This window comes from Parus major, chromosome 2 (assembly GCF_001522545.3).
Source record: "Parus major isolate Abel chromosome 2, Parus_major1.1, whole genome shotgun sequence".
Taxonomy (NCBI): Eukaryota; Metazoa; Chordata; class Aves; order Passeriformes; family Paridae; genus Parus; species Parus major.
The window spans coordinates 138,246,743-138,267,373 of record NC_031769.1 but is presented as its reverse complement, the minus strand read 5'-3'; the positions used below and the strand labels follow the sequence as shown (position 1 = coordinate 138,267,373).

General features: G+C 40.7%; 1 protein-coding gene across 1 annotated transcript in view; it reads left to right on the top strand.

Annotated features, from left to right (window-relative positions):
- Window positions 1-20,631, top strand: part of SNTB1 (syntrophin beta 1) — a 111,645-nt gene that overhangs the window by 44,212 nt on the left and 46,802 nt on the right. Inside the window, exon 2 of the mRNA XM_015617141.3 lies at window positions 11,139-11,355. Within this exon, the coding sequence (XP_015472627.1) occupies window positions 11,139-11,355 (217 nt within the window). The remainder of the gene's footprint in view (window positions 1-11,138; window positions 11,356-20,631) is intronic.

Here is a 20,631-nt window from a genome sequence, read left to right as displayed (position 1 = left end):
TCAAGGCCAGCCTGCCTGCCCATCCAGGCTCTGCTGGGCATCTTCTCTGGCTAACTGTTCCCAGTCACCTGAGCTGTCCTTGCTTCAGACAAATGCTTTTATATCTATATTTATATCTAAGCAGAATTCAGGCTGCAGCTCCAGTGTGAAAACTTTTTATGCCTGAGGTGGTGCTGAAAGTTTATGTCTTGATGGAGTTCCTGCTTCGGAAGTAGCAGTGATAACAAGGGAAAATTTTTGCCACTATTAATTGTAAAAGAATCCTAGCAACTGTATCGCCCCACTCATGTTTTTTCAGTGTTTTTGCAAACAGCACCTGGTACTGCTGTCTGTGTTACAGGGAATGCAGTGCAGCTGTAACAACATGGGCAGATACATGCGTGATTTTTACTGTGGGTTCTTCTGCCTGCTTATTTCCTTGTCATATCCCTATTGTCCTTTAACTTGTACTTGATTTCTAAGATCTTTGGGAGGGGACCAGCTTTTTGTTCTGTGTTTGCACAGCATCTGAGGCTGTCGTGCCCTGGTTCCTCACTAATCCTGGTAAGTGGTCCAGTAGTACAAATGGCAAATAAATTTGATATATAAACAAATTAGCATTCTTCTCACTGATTAAACAAATGGTTTCTCTGTGATGATTTGAACCGGGGTTGCATTTTATTACATCCCTTTGAAGCTCAGCTTGAAGCTGCCAGTTTCTTTTCCAGAGTCTGTTATCAGCCTCTTGTACTAGTTGACCAAAAAGTACTTGGCAGGCAGTTTGCAGACTTTGAAAAACAATAGGTTGTACTATTTTAACCTGGCTTTGACCTAACCTGAAACAGTCAAAACTGGCATTTAGCAAATGTGTTTTGATGTGCCGAAACAACTTTACTTGCTGAAAGCAGCTGCAGAGAGCAACCTGGTCCTGTCTTGCCCTACAGAGAAGTGGGGGGACTTTGCTGGCCCCAGCATCAGCTCACGGTGAGGACAGACTCAGTAGTTCTCTATAATAGGGCTGGAGTGAAGCAGGGAATTATTTCACCCTTAAATTGAAGATTAATGTGTTGTTTTTTTTCTGGGACAGAAAACATTGCTTGTTTTCTGTAAGGATAAAGTGCCCACTGGAACGGGATTATATTTACATTATTATTGCAGGGTGATCTGTGAAATAGGCTTTCTGTGCCTCAGTAAAGAGCCATGACCCCTCACAGAGTTATCTTTTAAGCTGCGTGCTAAACCCAGAGGGGGCTTATGGCTTAAAGCTAATGGGGATTTAACTTCTCACTGAAAGGAATTTGCAGCCTAACCCTATTTAGATGTTCTTTGCTCTCATTGATTAAATGCCCAGTCCACTGCAAGAAATCTAATAGAATCATAACTGTATAAATTTTCCAGCTGACAAAATGGATGCTGGGAAACTCTATGCAATATTTATTAGAAAAGGAGTTTGATCTTAAAAAGACATTTTAAATCAAAATGTCAATTCACAGTTCTGTTTTGTTTGGAGAGAAAGAAAAGAATTTGAATGAAGATGTCTTTTTTAAAGCACTTCACAAAACCATTTCATGGAAAAAAAATAATTCTAAAATAAGTATTTTTGTGAGGATTTTCATTGCTTCCCTTGTTCACTTGTTCACTAATTCGTTTTTGAGATCCTGTCTGTAGAATAGTTTTAGATGAGACTATTTAAAAGTAATAAACTTTCCCCTCCTCCCAAGTATTTCTCACCCCAAATTGCGTTATGCACTGAAGTTCCAGGACGACCATATTCCATCATGGATCACTGGCATTTTTTTAAGATACAGTAACTATAGCTGCTCAGGGATGAGAACAGAAGAGCTGTCATCTTGGTAAGAGACTTTGAGATGCAAAGAGCAGTACACAATGCCTTCCATGGTCCTATGGCAGCACAGTTGCATTTCAGTCTCGGTCTCTTTCTAAGTCAGTTCTGAGAATTTCCCATGCTTGCTCAAAATGCAGGTGGTTTCTGAAAACCTTTTAGCCGATGCTAATGACTACTGTTCTTATTCTTTAATTGTTGATTGTTGTAGTTTGTTGATAGGATTTCAGTGGCTTATTCCTAGAGAAATCCATAATCCATGGTAGAAAAGAGCTCCATTCAATATGGAACCAAAGAACTGAGGGACAAGGATGTGGTTTAATGTTTCATTGTCCAACTGTTTTCATTACCCTTCCTGCATAAACAGTCCTGTTTCCTTTACCCCTTGAAATACAAGGGGTGGTGTCATGTGAGCTCTTCTCTCTCTCCCAGGGCCTCAGTGAGCAATCTGTCTGCTTCAGGTGGTTTTCTTCTAGCCTGTAGATGAGCCAGGAAATAGGTGTACAGCCAAATCTCATTCCAGATCTGCCTGGTTAATCTTGCAAATGACTTTAGGTAGAGTGGAAGCAGAGCAAGGCTGTGCTTGGACTTCAGAACCAGGCAAAGGTGCTCTTGATCTGTGTGAAAACAGAGTTACTACATTATGCCCGTGTCAGAAACATTCATCCCAGTTTCCCCTAATCAGTTTAGGATTTGTGTTTGCCATTGAACTTAGTGTTTGTATTCTCCCTCCCTTCCTCCCTTCCCCATGTGGATAAGCATTCATTAATCTCTGAGGACTCTGGATATGGCCATTGGCCTGTCCTGCTGGTAAGGTTGCAAGCTAAAGGATTTCCCAAAACAGGGACTTTTTTGGTGCCTTTTCATGCACAGCCCAACCAGAGGAGTTACAGCAAGTTCTTAGCTGAATGTGTGCCCTGAGTTTGTTCATTTTCAAAGCTCTTGGTGTTGTCCAGTGAAGAATGAAAAGGGTGAACTGAAACTTTCAGAGATTTCAACTCTGCTCTTCAAAATAAATCCTGGAGATCTTACAAGGTCTTCAAAGGTCTTCTCATAGGGAGAAAACAGTAGACATTGTGAATCCAGTTTTCTCTGGCACTAGGACCTTTTTGAATTGTTTAAACAGGGAAAGTAATATAGGTAGAAATTGAGTGTAATGCTGAGAGCTCTGTCAGTGACTTACTGCATGACTTTGAGGAAGGCAGTTTAACTCGCCTGTGTCAGTTTAGCCATCTGTAAAACAGGTACATTCATACACAGCATAATAATTTCCCTCTCAGTGAGTGCCATTTTCAGTCTACCCTGTACTACTTAATGGTTTGTGTGCCTGCTGAAATAACAGCATCCTCTAAAACTGTAATACCCTTATGTATTTTTCACATGATCACTAGCAGTTGAAATATTTGTTCTGACACTTGAGATTACTCATGTAAATAGAAAAATTATAGCATGCTGGCAATGCCAGACACCTTGAATTCCATCTGAGTGTGTGGGTGATGGGAGAGGGATCTATAAATACTGGCAGAGAAACAAGCATGAGAAGCACACAAGAAATTCTGAATCAACTTATTCCTGAGATTTAGGTAAAAGATTTTAAAACATAGTGTCAATTTGGGGTAGGAGAAGGCCCTTTGAAATCTGAGTGCTACAGTTCCATTGAAGAAATGTATTTTGCTCCATTTCTCTGCTTTACATGAAGTTACATTTTTCTGTTGCACTTTAGGGCAGGAGTACCTACTCCTAATAGCATTTGACTAAACCACTTTTATATATATATATATATATATATATATAATTTATTTATTTATTTATTTATTTATATATTTTTTTAACTTAGGAAACATTCTACCATGGGGGACAAGCAGGAGCTCCAGTTTGGTTATCAGTGACTCACAGGTCCCACAATGGTTTTTCTCAAAATGTCACTGCTAATTTCCATGTTCAGCTCCCAAATTACCGGTTTCAGATGTTTTCTACTTCCATTATGAAAGATCTGCATAGTTCTAATTGCAGAGTTCAGTGTCACATAACAATGCAGCAAATGAGCTGTGTCACATTTTACTTAAAAAATGTAGTAGGTTAGATAGCTACAGCCTTCAGGTTTTGGCAGTAGTTTTTTCAGTTTGTAGTTATTTGATAAGAGGCACTTGTGCAATGTGGCTGCTCCATGTTCTCCACTGGGTCCTGTTTCTTCTGAGTACAAGCTCTTCAAGACAGCATCAGTGTCCCCTAGATCAAGCTCTAAGCATCTTCTTTTTAACCAAACATTGTACTTCTGGGATTTACAAGCTAAAATTTGTTTTTCAGATTATGAAGAGAGAAATATGAATGCATTTATTTTGCTGCAGTAGGTAAAGTTTTTGAAATATTGATTAATAGCTTATGGGACCTTGAATTCATGCAATTATTGTTAGTGACATATCAAAACTGAACTGAATACATCCAATTGACTGAAACAGAAACTTTGAAATTTAAAATAAACTAAATTACTTGAAGGAGACTGTAGCAAATTCAGCATAGTAGGTATGAGTAATGAAAAGTATTGAGAAACACCCAATGGAAACAGTCTGCCTTTAGTTTATTATTATTATTATTATTATTATTATTATTATTATTATTATTATTACTACTTTACCAGTTTGAAATTTTTGCGTATCAGGTTACTGACAACCTGTGACTGTTTTTAATCATTTCATCAGCTTAAGTACTGGTGTCACATATTCCAGCCACCAGTTCCATTGTGATTCTGTGTGACAAAGTTTGTCTGATTACCTTCTGTTAATCTGTTTTGAATAGAAATACAGAAGAATCTCACTCCAGCACTGAAATTTCTCCTGCTTCCTCTAGCATGGCTGCTGTTTACTTTAAACATGAACTTTATTATTAGGCCATGGAAATGCAGCTCACAAAGGAGCTGAAGGGGGAAGGTTAGCAGTGACCAGCTCCAAGTGATCTCAGAGAGAAGTGGGTGGGCAGTGCTGACTGGAGGTGAAGATTCCAGGCTGTCTGGTACAGGCTGGTGGGGTCTGAGCTGTGTGCTTCATGCTGCTCTGTGTGCAGTACAAAACCACAGCTCTGTGGAGGAATGAAAATGAATTAATATTTAGATGCTTTACAGTTGACAGAATTGATATGCTGCATATGATAAGAAGACATATAAAGCCTTCCCTCTGTAGAAAACATTTATGCTGAGGAAACTCAGAAACAGTTGAAGTGTTTGCTAAAGGGGAAACATCAGCCTAGGGAATCAGTGGCTGAATCAGCCCACATCACAGGCAAAGTCTCAGGAAAAGAAACTGAGGATATGTAACAGAAGAATTTTTGGTGTTATACAGAGGCATGGGATGGGCCATGAGTGTAATCTCCATTGGATCTGTGAGTTTCACAAGAGCTGGAATCAGAGTGGAGGCCCCTGGTGCAGATGGGAAGGAGGAAGCATCCACAGGGGCTGCCCACTGCTCCAGCCAAGACTTCTGCTGCCACACAAGCTTTCCCCTGCCATTTCTTAACTTCTACGACATTTTTGGTGGTGAGGTATGTTTTTTGAAGCCTATGTAGATAACAGTGTGGCTAATCACTGTGACCTATTCAAGGTATCAAAACAATGAGGTTTCACAAACTTGAAACCTCACAAACCTTGCATGGCTTCCTGAGACTAACCTATTTAGTCCCATTATCCCATGTTTGATGGGGCCAGGACTGCAAGTCTTCTTGCCTTGTTGACAAAGAAGTTCTCTTAACAACATTAAATTGCTTATTGCAAGATGCTTTGAAGGTTCTGCCTTCATTTGTTGAATGCAAATGTGTGATAGTGCTTATAGCCCTCCTTAACATAGCTTTACCTTTCCTATAAAAGCAGCTGCAAATTTAAAAGGCTACTATGAAGTAATATTTATATTTTTAAAATGCATTTGTTTATTTTTTTAATCCAGCCTATTTGTCCCTACTGAAAACTCAAACTTGAAGCATGATTGCTTACTAGCCACCTTTTGGGACCAATTGCTAAGGTGCTTTTTTCAGGTAAACTTTATCTTAAAGATGTGTTTCTCTTCTAGATCTTTCTGAAGTTATTCTTTTGAAAGATTCATCCTTGTATTCCATATAAAAAGTATAATAACTGCAGTGTATTTTAAAAAGGATTTAAAATCATCCCCTTGTGATTTAAATCCAAGCCTGTCTCTCTAAGAGATGAATAGACAGTACACTGAAATAAAAGTAATTCAGTGGAATTACTTTAAAAACAGCAGAAAATGGGAAACTGAGCATAGTCTCACTACAGTGTGAGAAATGGCCAAAGCATAAAGGGGATTTTTATTATCACAAGGTGTTCATTTTAACTAAGTTTTATCATCTCCCAGAGGTGGAGATATGATGCTTTTGGCAGATCAAGAGGTTTACTATTTCAGATCCATTTCAGCAAGGAGGAAGGCAGATGATGTTAACAGATAATACTTGTCCAAAAGTAGTAGCAGATGTTTCTGTAGGAAATGTAGTGGAAACAGACAAGCAGGATTGTTGACTGTTTTTTTGGTTTATGCCCACATTAAAGCTGCTGAAAGGATCATGTGACTCGTCTTCATAGATGGTCTGACTCATAAATTCTTTCCTTTGGGTCTTAGTTTTGATGAGGGCACCAGCAGCTCATCTCATTTTTATACAGTGCTTGACTATAAGGCATGCACTTGGCTTGAGTTTAGAGGAAATCTGATCTCTCACATAAAGCCAAGCAGGCAAATTCTAGTATTATGGTAGAGGACACTCTGTGCTTTTCTCCTGCAAAGGGGAATTCCTTGATCAAGTGTCTTCAAGCAGATTCAGGTATGTTGTTCCTTTTACTTCTGAACTGTAAACCTACACATCCTGTTCTTGTTCCTGTAGTAACAAAAGATCTTTCCTCCACTTGCTGGCTTCCCCTTAGTGGTCTTTGTCTTCCCTCCTAGGAAACAGTTTGAATGTGTCAGAAGAGTCCCAGTTCCTCAGAAAGGCGTCTGGCCAAGAACCTGACCAAGTTGGTCTGTAGTATTTCTCTCATTAAAAGCCTGCTTCTTCCCCCTCTAAAAAAGTCATCTGTGAACAGAAACAAAGGATTAATTGTGGAGTCTTGGGACTTGGCAGAAGCGCTTATAAATGAAGTGCTTTTTTGGAAGCTACATTGCCTGTCTTGCAGATCAAAAAATAAATCCAAAATATTTCAATGTGCATCAGTGGATTAATTCATTTGATTGCCACTTCCCTTCCTCTTCTCTTTGTGGGGAGGGACGCTCCGGAGATTGGAATTTTAATTGCTTGACCGCAGTTTCTTATTATTGGTGCAGCAAAAGGGTATGGATCATTAATTAGTACTGGATATAAGGATCTCTGAAGTTGAGCTATAGCAACAAACAAATGAGTTTAGACAATTCCTGACTAAATTTATAAGTAAATTAAGTTATAATAATGAAACTATTAGAATTTTTTTCTGAGTCCCTGAATGTTGTTTTCTGTATTAGCAGTGTTCAGGTGGTCATAAAGATTGTTGCATTTTAATATAAATATATATTTGTATCTATGTTAGACATAGGTATATATTCTGAAGGTATATATATGTGTATACATGCCTATAAAATAGTTATTCATAATTCAGGGTTGTTATACAACGGCATGCTTTACTTATTTTCATTAAATGTTTTTAATTCAATAGGTAGTTTCATTGGCAATATATAAAACCAGTGTTTTTGATAGTTGCTTTCTTTTTCAGTTAGTATCCGAATTTGTGCTACTGTATCAAAAAGGAAATCCAGCTTTTGAGTGTAATGCTCTGAAAGCAGAATATTATCCACATTATTACTTTAATGTCCAATAGACTGTACCATCTTTTTTGCTGTTTTTAAAACTTGATGATGAAGTGTATTGTATAACTTCAGTTTAACTTTGCTGTATCCATGATTCTCAGATCGTGCAGTGTGGAATAGGAATATGACACATATAATGTATACATATAATAGATACTGGTATCAACTTGTTTTCTGCTATGTGGATTAAGAACTGGTTAGTGAACAGGCTGCAAAATGTAAACATGTGGGGTCATCCTAAATTTCTCTGTATGTAGTAGGTGCATTGTTATAAACCAGCAATTTTTTGGTGCAGTATTTGCACCCAGAATTTAGAGGTAAATAGGAAATAATTGCTGATAAAACTTATGAGTCATCTGAACAGTGTGTGCCTGATTTCAGCTAAATTCGTAAACTGGGCTTTGGTTATGGACATGTAATTACAGATGTTGAGGAAGGAAATGGAAAGCAGTGGCTCTGAAGTTTAAATAATAACAAAAAAAAATACATAAATGAATCAAATTCTTCCACCTGTTCCACTCCCATATTATATTTGTGCTTTTATATGTGTCCATTTGGGGGCTTTTAAAATATGAAACACACCTGAATATGCAACAGCCAGAAAGTCTGGGCTGTCAAACCCAGCAGAATTCAGCCATGAATCCAGAGAGCTGTTCTTGTGTTTACTAGGAAGTGGGATGTTATTAGCAAAAGCTAGAAAAATGTTGTTTGTTTGTTTGCTTGTTTGTTTAACAGAAAGCATGTTTAACAGAAAGCATGTTTACTTCATTTTTTCATTCTACTGTGTAATTTCATATGAAGATGGTGTTAGCAGTTTATCAGTGCATTAATCACTCTTTATTCATATCCCTGGGGCTGAGCAACATCTTCTGTTGAGATGTAGCAGCAACTAGATAGATGTCTGTGAGTTCAGGAGTTGGAAGGAGTTTTCATAGGATGTACTTCCTCAAGGTAGTTTTCCTGGCTTTTGCTGTGTTTAAGACTCTGTTTCTAGAAAGAGGATTGTGTTTCTGCTCTTCCCCTACTCCTCCTTCCTTTTTCATGGGATTTTGTGAAACACTGCAGCTGTCTGCCATGAATTCACCGGTACATCGCATGGAAACTTGGCTTTTGGCTCATGGAAGGGCTGCCTCTTTTCTTCTGTCCCATCTCTGGGGAATTAAATTCACATTCTGTGTTCCTGCTTAGGTTTTCAGCCAATTTTTCTACTTCAGCTTCCTTCCTCCCCTTGCCCCTCTCTTCTTTTCTTAATTAAAATATGCTAAGGTTGAATGGATATAGCTGCAACTGAAAAAGGACAAAAATAGCACAGATGAAATAGCTACACTGTTGAGATCTGGATCTTTATTTGGAATCACATTTGCTGGCATGTCAGTGCACCAGGGTTCAAAAACTGACTGGATTACTTTTTCGACAGATCAATCATTAATCTCTAATTTTAAAGGTAACAAAATTTTGTTTGAAGTTGAATGTGATTTTCACAGCTTCAACTGTTCCGCCATGTAAATTAATGAGAAAGTCGTGTTCATTCAGTGTTAACAGGAATAGATTCACCACATCTGTAACTGTTCTGTTCCTTGGCTTCCCTAAGGTTATGAGTGCATCCAAACTGAGATGGCAGCTGCTGAAACCAGTATCTCTATGATGCTGGCAACAGCTGCTTATTTTCAGCACCTTTGAAAATCATGTAATTTGTGGAGTACCCAAGGACGAGCACTGATTTGGGGAGTTAGGTGACACAGGTTTTTAGATAGTGGACTTTAGGTAGATATCTAAAAAAGTTTTTAAAAAATCAGTCTCACCTCGTTTTGCGTGAAATAGTTTCTGGAAGCCTGGCAGAACTCTGTGCCAACTCCTTCCTGAGAAGGGAACAAATTAATTTAAGAAAATAACTCAGAATAGGATTGGACAAGGAAATTAAAACATCAGTGTTGGGTGGACATATCAGCCTTTCTGATAAATCAAAAATGGTCTTTCCCAAAAAGGAGTATCCCACAACATACCTGAACACAGAAGTCTTTGTGGTTAAAGTTAACAGATTTTTTAAAAAAAAGGATAAAATGAGCAATGGCAAGATGGGGACTAAGGTATTTCAGAGAAAAAGTAGCAATCAGCGCTCACAGAGCCTGGACTCCAGATTTGTACTGGTTTCTCTCTTGGTAATATTTTTATGAAGTGCCTTGAAAATAGTGCTGCTGAAGCTGATCACCTAACCTGTGGTTTTGACAGGAACACTGTTGTTCTTCTCCACTCTTCTGAATACTTCTCTTGCTTTCATTTTGAACTCAAAAACTTCAGTTGGCTTTCCCTAATTTAAGATCCTTCACCAGAATGCCCTTTTATAATTTACCCACCCTTTTGTTATTCAGTCATTCCCAGTTTTTTCAGCTGAGCTGACGTGATGATCTGCACCATTTCCTTGAAATGGTCTCACAGCATTTTAATAACTTCCCCAAATAAATTCACAATGCCCAGGTCCTTTCAGGTCCTGTCACTGCTGTTTGAGTTTTGGGTACAATCAAGGGGAAGCAGCCAGTGATGCTCCACAGCTGTGTGCAGGGGGAATATTGACCGGGGCACTTAAGTGGGACACTGGTCTTGTCTGAGCTCCATCAGGTTTGTGAAGGGGAAGGAGATTGTGACTGGCAGATTTGTGAAGCACATGAATAGCAAAAGCAAAAGTGAGCTTAAACTACCAAAGAATTAAAAGACAAAAGAAAACTGTTGCAGTATTGGCCTGCATAAAGAGAGGAATGTGAATTGTACATGTAAAAGAGGTGTTTGGTTTTAATACAGTAAGATAATTTCAGAATCCTACATTCATTTTTCTCATCCATTCTGGAAAAAAACCTGGAAGAGACTGAGATCTAATCTGACACTTTCACAAAAGGCTCAAACTCCATTTTATTTTCCCAAGAGAAGGCTAAGAAGTGAATTGTTTTTTGTTTATTCCATATATATATGTACAAGTAGATTAGGTAAAACTGCTTCCCAGCAAGCAGAAATAGTTGTTGAGATTAGTTCACACAGACAAGTGTGAACTAGAAGAAAGATATGAGTTGGAATCATGGAAGTATTGCTAGAACATTTTAGATAGGGTAATAATAGGTTCACTGTCACTTGGTTGAATGTCTCCTTTAAAACATCCCTGTACCTCAGACACGGCTTCTGCATGAAGCAATTGTTGCATGACTGCTCACCCACTGTCACAGAAAGGTGGGATGGTTCCATCCCTTTCATTGTATGGCTGTATGTTCTTACTTTGCCTACTCTGTTATCTTCCCTCCTTTTATTCATACTGAGTACTGGCAGCAGGCACATCTCCATCTGCTGTATTTGCACAGCATCCCATGCTGGGATGCTTGGTGAGCAGAAATAATGGACAGCACTGAGGGTTAACACCAGTCCCGAGAGCTTACATGGGTATGCAACTCCTGAATATTCATTTATTTATTGTTTTCCATCTCTTTTTCTCTCTTCCATAGTGAAATACATGAGAGAAGCAACCCCCTATGTGAAGAAAGGCTCCCCCGTGTCAGAGATCGGGTGGGAGACGCCTCCCCCCGAATCTCCACGCCTGGGCTGTGCCTCTGCTGACCCGATGTCGCAGCTTTCGCTCTCCATCCACAGAGACAGGAAGACAATTCCCCTCAAGATGTGCTACGTGACCCGCAACATGACGGTGTCAGACCCCGAGAACAGGTGAATGGGGATTTGCCTGGCCTTGGGATTTCCCCACCACGTCGAGTGGTTGTTGACGTTGTCCGCGCTGGGGCTGGTGAGCAGGAGCGGGGCTCTGGCCACACGCAGCAGCCCAGCAAGAGAAGTGGTCACTGCTTTGGGAGGGTGGGTGCTGGTGTCTGAGCCACGTGAGGCTAGAGAAACTTGGATGCAGGAATCCTGCACTTTTGCTGGAAACAGAATCTCAGGGGGTTGTTTCCATCCTGATTAAGTGTCTGCGTTTGAAGGAAAAGACACTGCACACACTAATTGGTTACATCCTCCAGGCTGGCTAAATCTGATTCCACTAAATTGCATTTTCTTTCCCTTTTTTAATGAATATTGTTTTAAGAATGATCTGGTTTGAGTATTGAGTTCTGGACATTAAAGTCAAGAAGAAGAGAAAAGTTCCGCTTAGAAGGCATTAATAGGGAGTTTTTGTGACTTGTTTTTTTTCCTGATGTTAAAAATAGGATGAGGTTCTACCAGCCCTTATTTATAACATATGTGGAACAGCTGCACTGCACCAGCACACTCCCTGATCCCTTCTCTAACAGCTGCTAATAAAAAAAGGGAACAGTCAAGTGACTGATACAGACTGATTCTCCATCCACATAATGGCCTTTTCGTTTTTCTGCAGTGCTCAGAAGCTGGGTGTAATGCCTTTGATTCTCAGCATTTACAAATAGGCATAAACAAAAGTTGCATTTTCCTTTGCAGAGAAGGATAAGGAGAAGTGGAGAGAGCAGAAAGTGGCTTGGGAAGGATGGATTTGTCTGTAATCTCTTGCACTGCAATGCAGAAACTTTATTAATTATTAGTTTGCATTTATCCGTGTAGTTTTGCATACTTCCTTTTTATATTTGTCTGACCTTTTTAATTTTCCTCCTTCATGCTTTATTGTTTAGTATGGCTTTACTTTGCCTTGGCTCTTCATCTCACACAGTGGTTGCCACCATAGTCAGGGTAACTGACTGCTACAGAAGTGTAACTGTAAACCAGAAATAACCCTAGCAGTCCTTTTCAGTTTAGATCAAGATGTTTATTGATACTGGCCACTTTTTTTTCCCACATATGTCTGCATGGTTTAAGGTTTGACAGCTGTATCACTTGTCTGAGAGTTTGTCTTTCTCTCTGCCATAGAGTGCATTTTAAAAATACTCATACAGGTGGCATTTTTTGAATCAGTCAAATGTAATGATACTTTGCCTGCATTGACTTAATTTTCTCATATTTTTTTCCCCTTTCCTTTTTGACTTCATTGTAGTTTTCACCTTCTGTAACTCTCCTTGCCCTCAGCTGATTTGAGAGCCAGGACTGGCTCAGAGGGATACACACTCTTTGTTCATGATACCTCTGCAATGGAGCTGACTTAAGTATGCTACAAATGTGTGTGTTCTTCAGTGTTACTAGGAAGTAATGTGTGGGAGAGTCAGATTGCTTGTTATCATGGTTTGCATTTTGTGTTGCTGTCATTTCCTGTGGAAAGAGTGACTTCTGATTTTTACTGTAGTCCAGCACAGTGCAGTCTAAGATGGATTTTTCCATCCAAGCATGCAGTACCTCGCCATCGTGCTAGCTGCTGTGTCATAGAAGCACCCCATGGATTAGCATCTTTACTGGTTCCCGTGGCTTTTAACAATTCTGAACTCATATTTCCCAGTATAAATGCTGTTAAGTGCAGTGACCCTTTCCCACTGGAATGCCTTCCAAGATATTAATCTGATTCCAGAAAAATAATTTTATCTTTGTTCGCAGCAGAGCTTAAGCCATGTCCTTACATGCTTACAACACTTCTGTTTCATAATCCAGTGACCTGACACACATAGTTTTGTAACTGATGGTGTCACTTTGCTGGATGGCTTTAAGAGGGCTCTGCTGGCAGGATGCCAAAGCATATGTTGGCCATTAAAGGGCTCCTTTGGACTATAACTGAGCTAATTTTCATTTAAGAGCAAGTGTGGGCACGGAAAGCCTGAGTTTTCCAGTGCAGTAATTTCTTCAGTGCAAGCTGGGGATAATGTCAGCAGCCTTCTGGGACCGGGATTGAAGTGAATTGATGTTCAGCATGAGAAGATACCTATGTTAAGGGACCCAAAAGGAAATACTTGCTTGTTGGCACTGACTTTTCTCCAGTTCTTAGAAAGCTGCAGTGAAATGTGGATTTAATGGGCATGGAGGAGTATTATTTTTCCCATTACAGCTGGTAGCCCTGCATAGGATTTTTTCTTCTCATGGAAAACTGACCCCAGTTCAGAGATTCTCAAGTCTGTGTCTACTCTCAGTGAGCTTGTTATTTTGGAGCAGAAGTGAAGTCTGATGCTTTTAGAGCCAGCAGTTCTCAGATGTCTCCTTCACCTAATCTGCCTGCAGGTTCACTCTGGAGGAGATCAGGAGATGTCTTTTCTGTCACCTGATAAAAAAAGCTGTAAGATACCAAGGAGAATATCCATAATACAAACCTATTCCAAAATTAATTTGTAGGAATTTTTTTTTAAACAATAAACACAGGGCAACAGGAGAAAAGATGCAGATCATCTATTCCGTTCTTCTCTAGGTGCAGGGTTTGTTATATTTTAGGCTGGAAGAAACTGGTTAAAATAATTGCTACTTAAACCAGTTGTTTGCCTGTGTTTTTACTGATAAGTGACCTTTTTGGTGGCAGCAACAAATGTTAATGTCAGGCCTCACAGAGGAGCACCCCCTCCCAATGAAGGGACATGTAGAAATGATCATGGCTAGTAATGCCAATAAACAGAAGATCTTGCTGCAGTCTAGAAAGCTTTTCATCAATTTCTGGTGATGATATTAAGGAGCAGGAGAAAAAAATGATCTCTTGGGTAAATTTTTTTCTGTTGGTGGTTTTAAAATATTGGAGCATAATGGAAAGGTACTTCTGTACAAAACACAGGAGACATTCCCTGGAGAAATTATTCAATGCTGTGTGGATGGGAAAGGTTTTCTCATCTGCTTTTTAAGCAACCCTAAAATTCTGCTTGCACATCTTTCAGCCAAACCCAGGAGATGTGAGCCTGATGCTGTCAGCACTTGGTGTGCACACATTGTGTTCTTCCAGTGTCAGGAGTCCAGAGTAGTGTGATCCTCACAGGGAACTTGAGCAGGGTCCAGCCTTAATGACTGGGTTACTTACTGGCAGGATTTGGCCCTCTGATGGGAGAGGTTTGCTTGGTCTGGAAGCTAGGAAAAATGGACTGAGATAGATTCCCAGCTGTGAACTTTTCGTATCATTGTCCATTTCAGGATTGGACTGAGAATTACAATCAGAAGATAAAATTGAGCAGGTACATTCTATAGGTGTGTGTTGGGTTTGCATGGGCAGGTTCTGGTAGCAGGGGAGCTACAGAGGTGGCTTCTGTGAGAAGGTGTCAGAAACTTCCTCCATGTCCTACAGTGTCCTACAGTGCCAGTGGCAGCCAGCTCCAGGATGGACCTGGTCAAAGCTGAGCCAGTCAGGAATCGCAATAACACCTCTGTGATAACATGTTTAAAAAAGGAAAATTAGAAAGTTACCTTACAGATGTGGCCAAAGAAGATTGGAGTGAGGATGTGGGAGAGGAACAGCCCTGCTCACAGGTCAGTGAGGAAGGAGGGGCAGGAGATGATCCAGGTGCTGTAGCAGAGATTCTCCTGCAGCCCATGGAGGATCACAGGGATGCAGAGATGCCCCTGCAGCCCATGGAGGATCACAGGGATGCAGAGATGCCCCTGCAGCCCATGGAGGATCACAGCGATGTAGGGATGCCCCTGCAGCCCATGGAGGATCACAGGGATGCAGAGATGTTCTTGCTGCCTATGGAGGAGCCCATGCCAGAGCAGGTGGATGCCCAAAAGAGTCTGTGACTGTGTGGGAAATCTGTGCTGAAGCAGGTTCCTGGCAGGGACCCTTGGAGAGAAGGGCCCACCCTGGAACAGTTTTGGTGGCAGGACTTGTGACCCTATGGGGGATCCATGCAGGAGCAGCCTGTTCCTGAAGGACTGCACCCTGTGGAAAGGGAGGCACATTGGAGCAGTTCATGAAGATCTGCAGCCCATGGGATGGACTCACATTGGAGAAGTCCATGAAGAACTGTCTCCTGTGGGAGGAAACTCACACTGGAACAGGGCAAGGATTCCTCTCCCTGAGCAGCAGCAGAAACAACCTGTGATGAACTGTGTAACCCTCACTCCCTGTCTCCCTGTGTCACTGCAGGGAGTAGGTAGAGCCTGGGAAGGAAGAGGGTTGGGGGAGAAGGTGTTTTAAGATTTGTTTTACTTCTCAGTATCCTACTCTGCTTCTGTAAGTAATAAATTGAATTAATTTCCTGAAGTTGGAGCCTGTTTTGTTTGTGATGGTATTTGGTGAGTGAGTGGTCCTGGTCAGCTTAGGAACAGGAACAGTCCTGATCTCAGTTTAGGAACCTGTCATATTTTCTGTCTCCTGTCCACTAGTGGAGGAGAGTGATAGAGTAACTTTGGTGGGTGCCAGCATCAGGGTCAGCCCACTGCGAGATGACAGAGGAACTGGCTGGTATCCACTCATTCTGGACTCTGCACAGTGAGCTGCATCTGGGAATTACCTGAGCATCCCAAGACATAAAGAAAAAAAACAGGACAGACTGAGACATATTTACTCCAAAAACAGCAATAGATTCAAGCAGCTTCATTACTTTGAGGTGGGTTTTTTTTTGGTGTTTTTTGGGGTTTGTTTGTTTGTTTTGTTTTTTGCATTGGGAATTACTGATTCACTGAATGAAGTATTCATAAGATCTATTGCAAAGCCATTGCTCCCAAACTTCCTTTTGCATTTTTAAATAATAATTTCTTCTTACATTATTTAATGACAACATCAGTAATGGAAAGTAATAGTGTCAGTGAGATTTAACATTTTGAACTGTAGTTGGTGTATAAGTATGTAACTTACGCAGCAGGAAACAGCACAATGTGATTCTAAAATGGCATCTCAAAATCTTAAATATAAAACAAATTCCAGCGAATTTGCATGTATTTACTTTTGTTACAATAAGACATGAAAAGTTGAAGCTTCTTTAAGAAAAGAACTGAGTCTCAAACAGACTTAATATGACGTAGTAGAAACAAGTCCTCTCATCAAAAAACTTGAGGCACTAATGCTCACAAGAAATATAAGACGTAAGCAGAAGATTGTAAAAATGCAATGAAAAGACAACTTGAAGTAGATGAGGGAATGAAAGACCAAGGAGCTCCTGTACCTCTTCAAGTTCCTGCTTATATAACTTAAGGGGAACTGAGGAGACAGGAAGGCAAATATTTTAGGCAGTAGCAAGCAGAGATGGGGTTAGGGGCTGGGCAAAGGCTGAGCCCTGCACCAAGGGGTGAGGAGGTCACAGCCCATCCCAGCACTGTGCTGGCACTGCTGACATGCTGTGTCAGACCTGGATGGACATCACCCAGCACAGCTCTGTGGGCCTTCCTGGGGAGGTGGAAATTCTTCTTCCCTAGTGCACAGTACAGATTTACCAGGATTGAGCTGTGGTTTAGGAAACTTGGGCCTATGTTGTAGATAGACAAAGGAAAGACAAAGAACTTAGATCTGCATGGGGGATAGAGCATAGATAAAGATATAGAATGGGAGCTAAAAGTCGCCCTTCACATCTCCTCAAGGAATTTGTGCTTTGCTCCTTGTGTTGTTATTGAGCTGCTATCTGGCTGTAGAACCTTTATTAAATGCACAGACCATACTTAATTCATAGTGTTGTTGTGAGCTACAGTTTGAGATCTGTGGATGAAAGGCACATAGCAGTTAATTATCATTATTGGTACAGACATGTTTTACTATATGAATATCAATAAGTCCTTTGAAGAAGTCATTGAGCATGCTCAAGTCAGTCTGATTTATATCATGAATTTTTGTTAGCATTTGGGTTTTTTTTTCCTGGTGGGCTGTGTTTATTATCTCCTTAGATTACTATAACAACAATCCAACATTAAAGTAAAGCAACTTGAAAGAGTGTAATTCAAATCCAGAAAAGAACAAAAGTGACAATAATGAGGGTGAAATCTGGTTGACTCTCCCCTCATCCTTAAATCACCCTGTTGTGCTATCACAATGTGCTTGGTCTGTTACAGCCTTGCCTTGCTTGTGTTACAGCACAAAAGGCTGCAGATTTAGTTGTGATGAACATGTGTATTTAACCTTAGCTTCCAACTATTTTACTGTAATGGATCCAAATCCAGCTTTTGTGTGAAGTTGGATGTCTCTTGTGTTCCTGTGCTGTAACTGCTAATCTGCTTACAAAATCTGCTCTTTACTGGAAGGGATGAACAAAGTAGGCAGCACTTGAGGTTTATCTACTGTTGCTTCTTTCAAGCTGAGAGAAGTTAGGTAATTAGCTAAAAAGGCATTGGCTGCATCCCCTTCAGTACTCTGAGGGTAGGAGAGGGAAGAAGTTGGGGTATGGGCAGCAGGAGTGGAGTTGTGGGATGGGTCATGGGGAAGGCCTTGTCTTCCTCCCTCAATACATTGCATTCTCAGTAGCCAGGGTCAGTGCATTCAGGGCTAGGGTTCTCAGATGAGGGACCTGTAACATTGCGCTTTTTTCTCTCGTAACAGTATTTTTGGGTCAAGTCATTAACTGCTAGAATTTATAATTCATTAACTGACAGATTTAATAATTAATGGCTCTATAATTGGTTGTCTGACAGCTCTCTGTCATCTACATCATCTGCTTTTTGGGCAGCTCTGCAATTGCTGGTGCATTTTGCAAGCTGTAGTCATCTTATCTCAATAAGGGGCGGTTTTCCAAGCCTGTAGGAGCTGGAGCTCTGAAGCCTCTAGGCAGAAACTGTGATTTTTAAATTTGATTTTCATTATGCAGAATAGTGGTTTTCCATCATTTGTGAAACTCCCCACCAGCCAAACAGTTTTAGTCTGGGTCATACCAATTTTCCTCATAGGCCTCAGTTTCTTCTCATCTTTCCTGAAAAGCTACTGTGATCAGACACTTCTGTAGGACTATCCTTCCCATAAAGATGAGCATTTTTGTCTTTTTTTGAGACAAATCACCAAACTAGGATGAACTTTATTACTTTTTTTTTTTTCTTCATGATTTAATTCTTGTTCAGTTAAATCATGTTAGAATAGGTTTCTAATGTTCTAAAGTCTCTGCTGTAGTTTCTAGGCAGTGGTTTGAGAACTGAATTACTGGGAGATGTGCCAGGATCTGGGGACACAGTGGAAACCCCTGAGTTTTCCTGCAGCGTGTTTGAGATACCAGTGTAGAACTGGATAGTTACAGCATGTCATGACTGACCTTCAGTCTCTGCAGGTCCTGGTGAATGTGGGACTAGGCATGTCTCATTTTCTTAAAAAAAAAAAAAAAAAGAATCTTCTGGGATAATGGCATGGGGCTTTCTCCCTTCCCCATCCTTCTGGGCCATACAGGTGAGCTCCTGGTGTCCTTCCCATCTCCAGCATAAATCAAATAGGAATGGGCAAAGCTCCTGTGTGTGTAACTCAGAAGCAGTGTCTGTGTGTGCATGCATGTATATATGTGACTATAAATAAAACTTTATGTATATGTGTGTGTGTCTATGTGTGAGCTGGGCTGAACATGACCTGACAGGAGTAAAATGTGTGACTGTGAGTTGGGTGGTGAGGAAGGATGTGGGTGATGAGGAGGTGACAGTAACTACAACTGGAACAATGCTTTCAGCTGGATTTTTGATTAAAAAACTTCTAACCAAAGTTGTTCTTTCCTGTGAAAATATTTAAATAATAAAAAAACCCATATGCTGGTGGGTTTTTTCTTGCATTTTGGGTTTTTTTTCAGCCATTGCTTCAGTTAGGGGAGTTTTGAAAAAGTCAAAGAATTTTGATTTTTCCAATCAGCTTCAGCTGTAGAGGGTTGAGCTGAGAAATGGAAATAAGAGCAAAGGAACTGTAAATGAATCAGGTGAAGGGGAACAAAAAAAAAAAAAAGAAAAAAAAAGAAAAAAAAAGAACTGCCTTGAGAAATGCATGTAGGGAAGAGAGGAGCACAAATTAAGAAAAAGTGATTGAAGATGAAGCCAACCAGCAAGGCAGAGCAACAAACCCAGAGAGTGAAGACTGAAGAAGACTTTACTTAGCAAACACTTTTGTAAAAAAGAAAAAAACCCTAATACTTTGGAGAGGTGGAGAAAGATAAATGCTCCAAGAAATTTGTCACAGAATAAAGGAAAAGAAAGAGCAGTGGGAGTGCTGCAGGAAGGAGGAGAACAAACAGTTAATCATGTTTTTATGTCCATCTGTAGGTAAAGGTATGTAAGTGCTGACATCCAGGCTGCTGGTAAATAATGTTGAAGAGCAGTTTGAAGACCCCTGAGATCTCCCAAAGAAAGAAAGCTGATGTGCAGGGGTTTCAGTTTCCTGCTATGCTCCCAGTCCCCACAGTCTTTGCATTATGGCTTGGAGAGAGTGACAACCTCAAGGCTCTGTTTCCTGCTTGGCTGTTGTCCTGTGCTCAGGGCTGAGCTTTCCTTTGCCTACCAGCCCGCCTGCAAATTGGATTTCAGTCTCACAGCTCTGATCTGGCCTGATCTGCCATTAATTAAGGAGCAGGATTTGCAGCTGGTGTATTTAAAGCTGCTGCCTCCTGCACCTCGTGTAGGCACGGGTATGGCAGCAAATGACATCCACAGTGTGAGCCCTGGTGGGCTGCCATCAGATGTGTCCCAGCTCTGCATTGATAGATGCTGAGGCTGATCCTTGGTGCTTAGGTTGTGTGTGAATACTTTGCTATTTTAATACCCTCTGGTCACTTCTAGCTTGCTTTCTCCCTTGATTCTGCTAATGAAAATGGTTTACTGCAGTAAGAGTTTTGCTGAAGTTGCTACTTCTTCTGATCACTTACATACAGCTTTTCCATCAGGCTGTGTGTCTGTTCAGTGGGAAGATGGGTCTACTGCCAGTTGTGAAAGTGTCAGGAGGTGACCCCTGCCCACTGTCCCCAGAGAAGCTGGCAGTGTCTGGGAGACTGGCTCCGAGGTGGTGCCTCTCCCCACAGCACTGATCAGGCCAGTAACTGATCCAGAAGGAATTTGTGGCTTTGTATAATGGTTGTCTGGCTTTGGTTTTGCTTCACTTAGCGAGTAAGGAGTGATCCCTGGGATTCTTGATCATGGAAGCCAAAAAGTAGATCTATAATGTAATGAGACATTGAGACATACCCTGCTGGATAAGGTGGACCTGCCATTTCTCTCTTCCAACAAGACTTTCTTCTGTGACAATTCATCCACAAG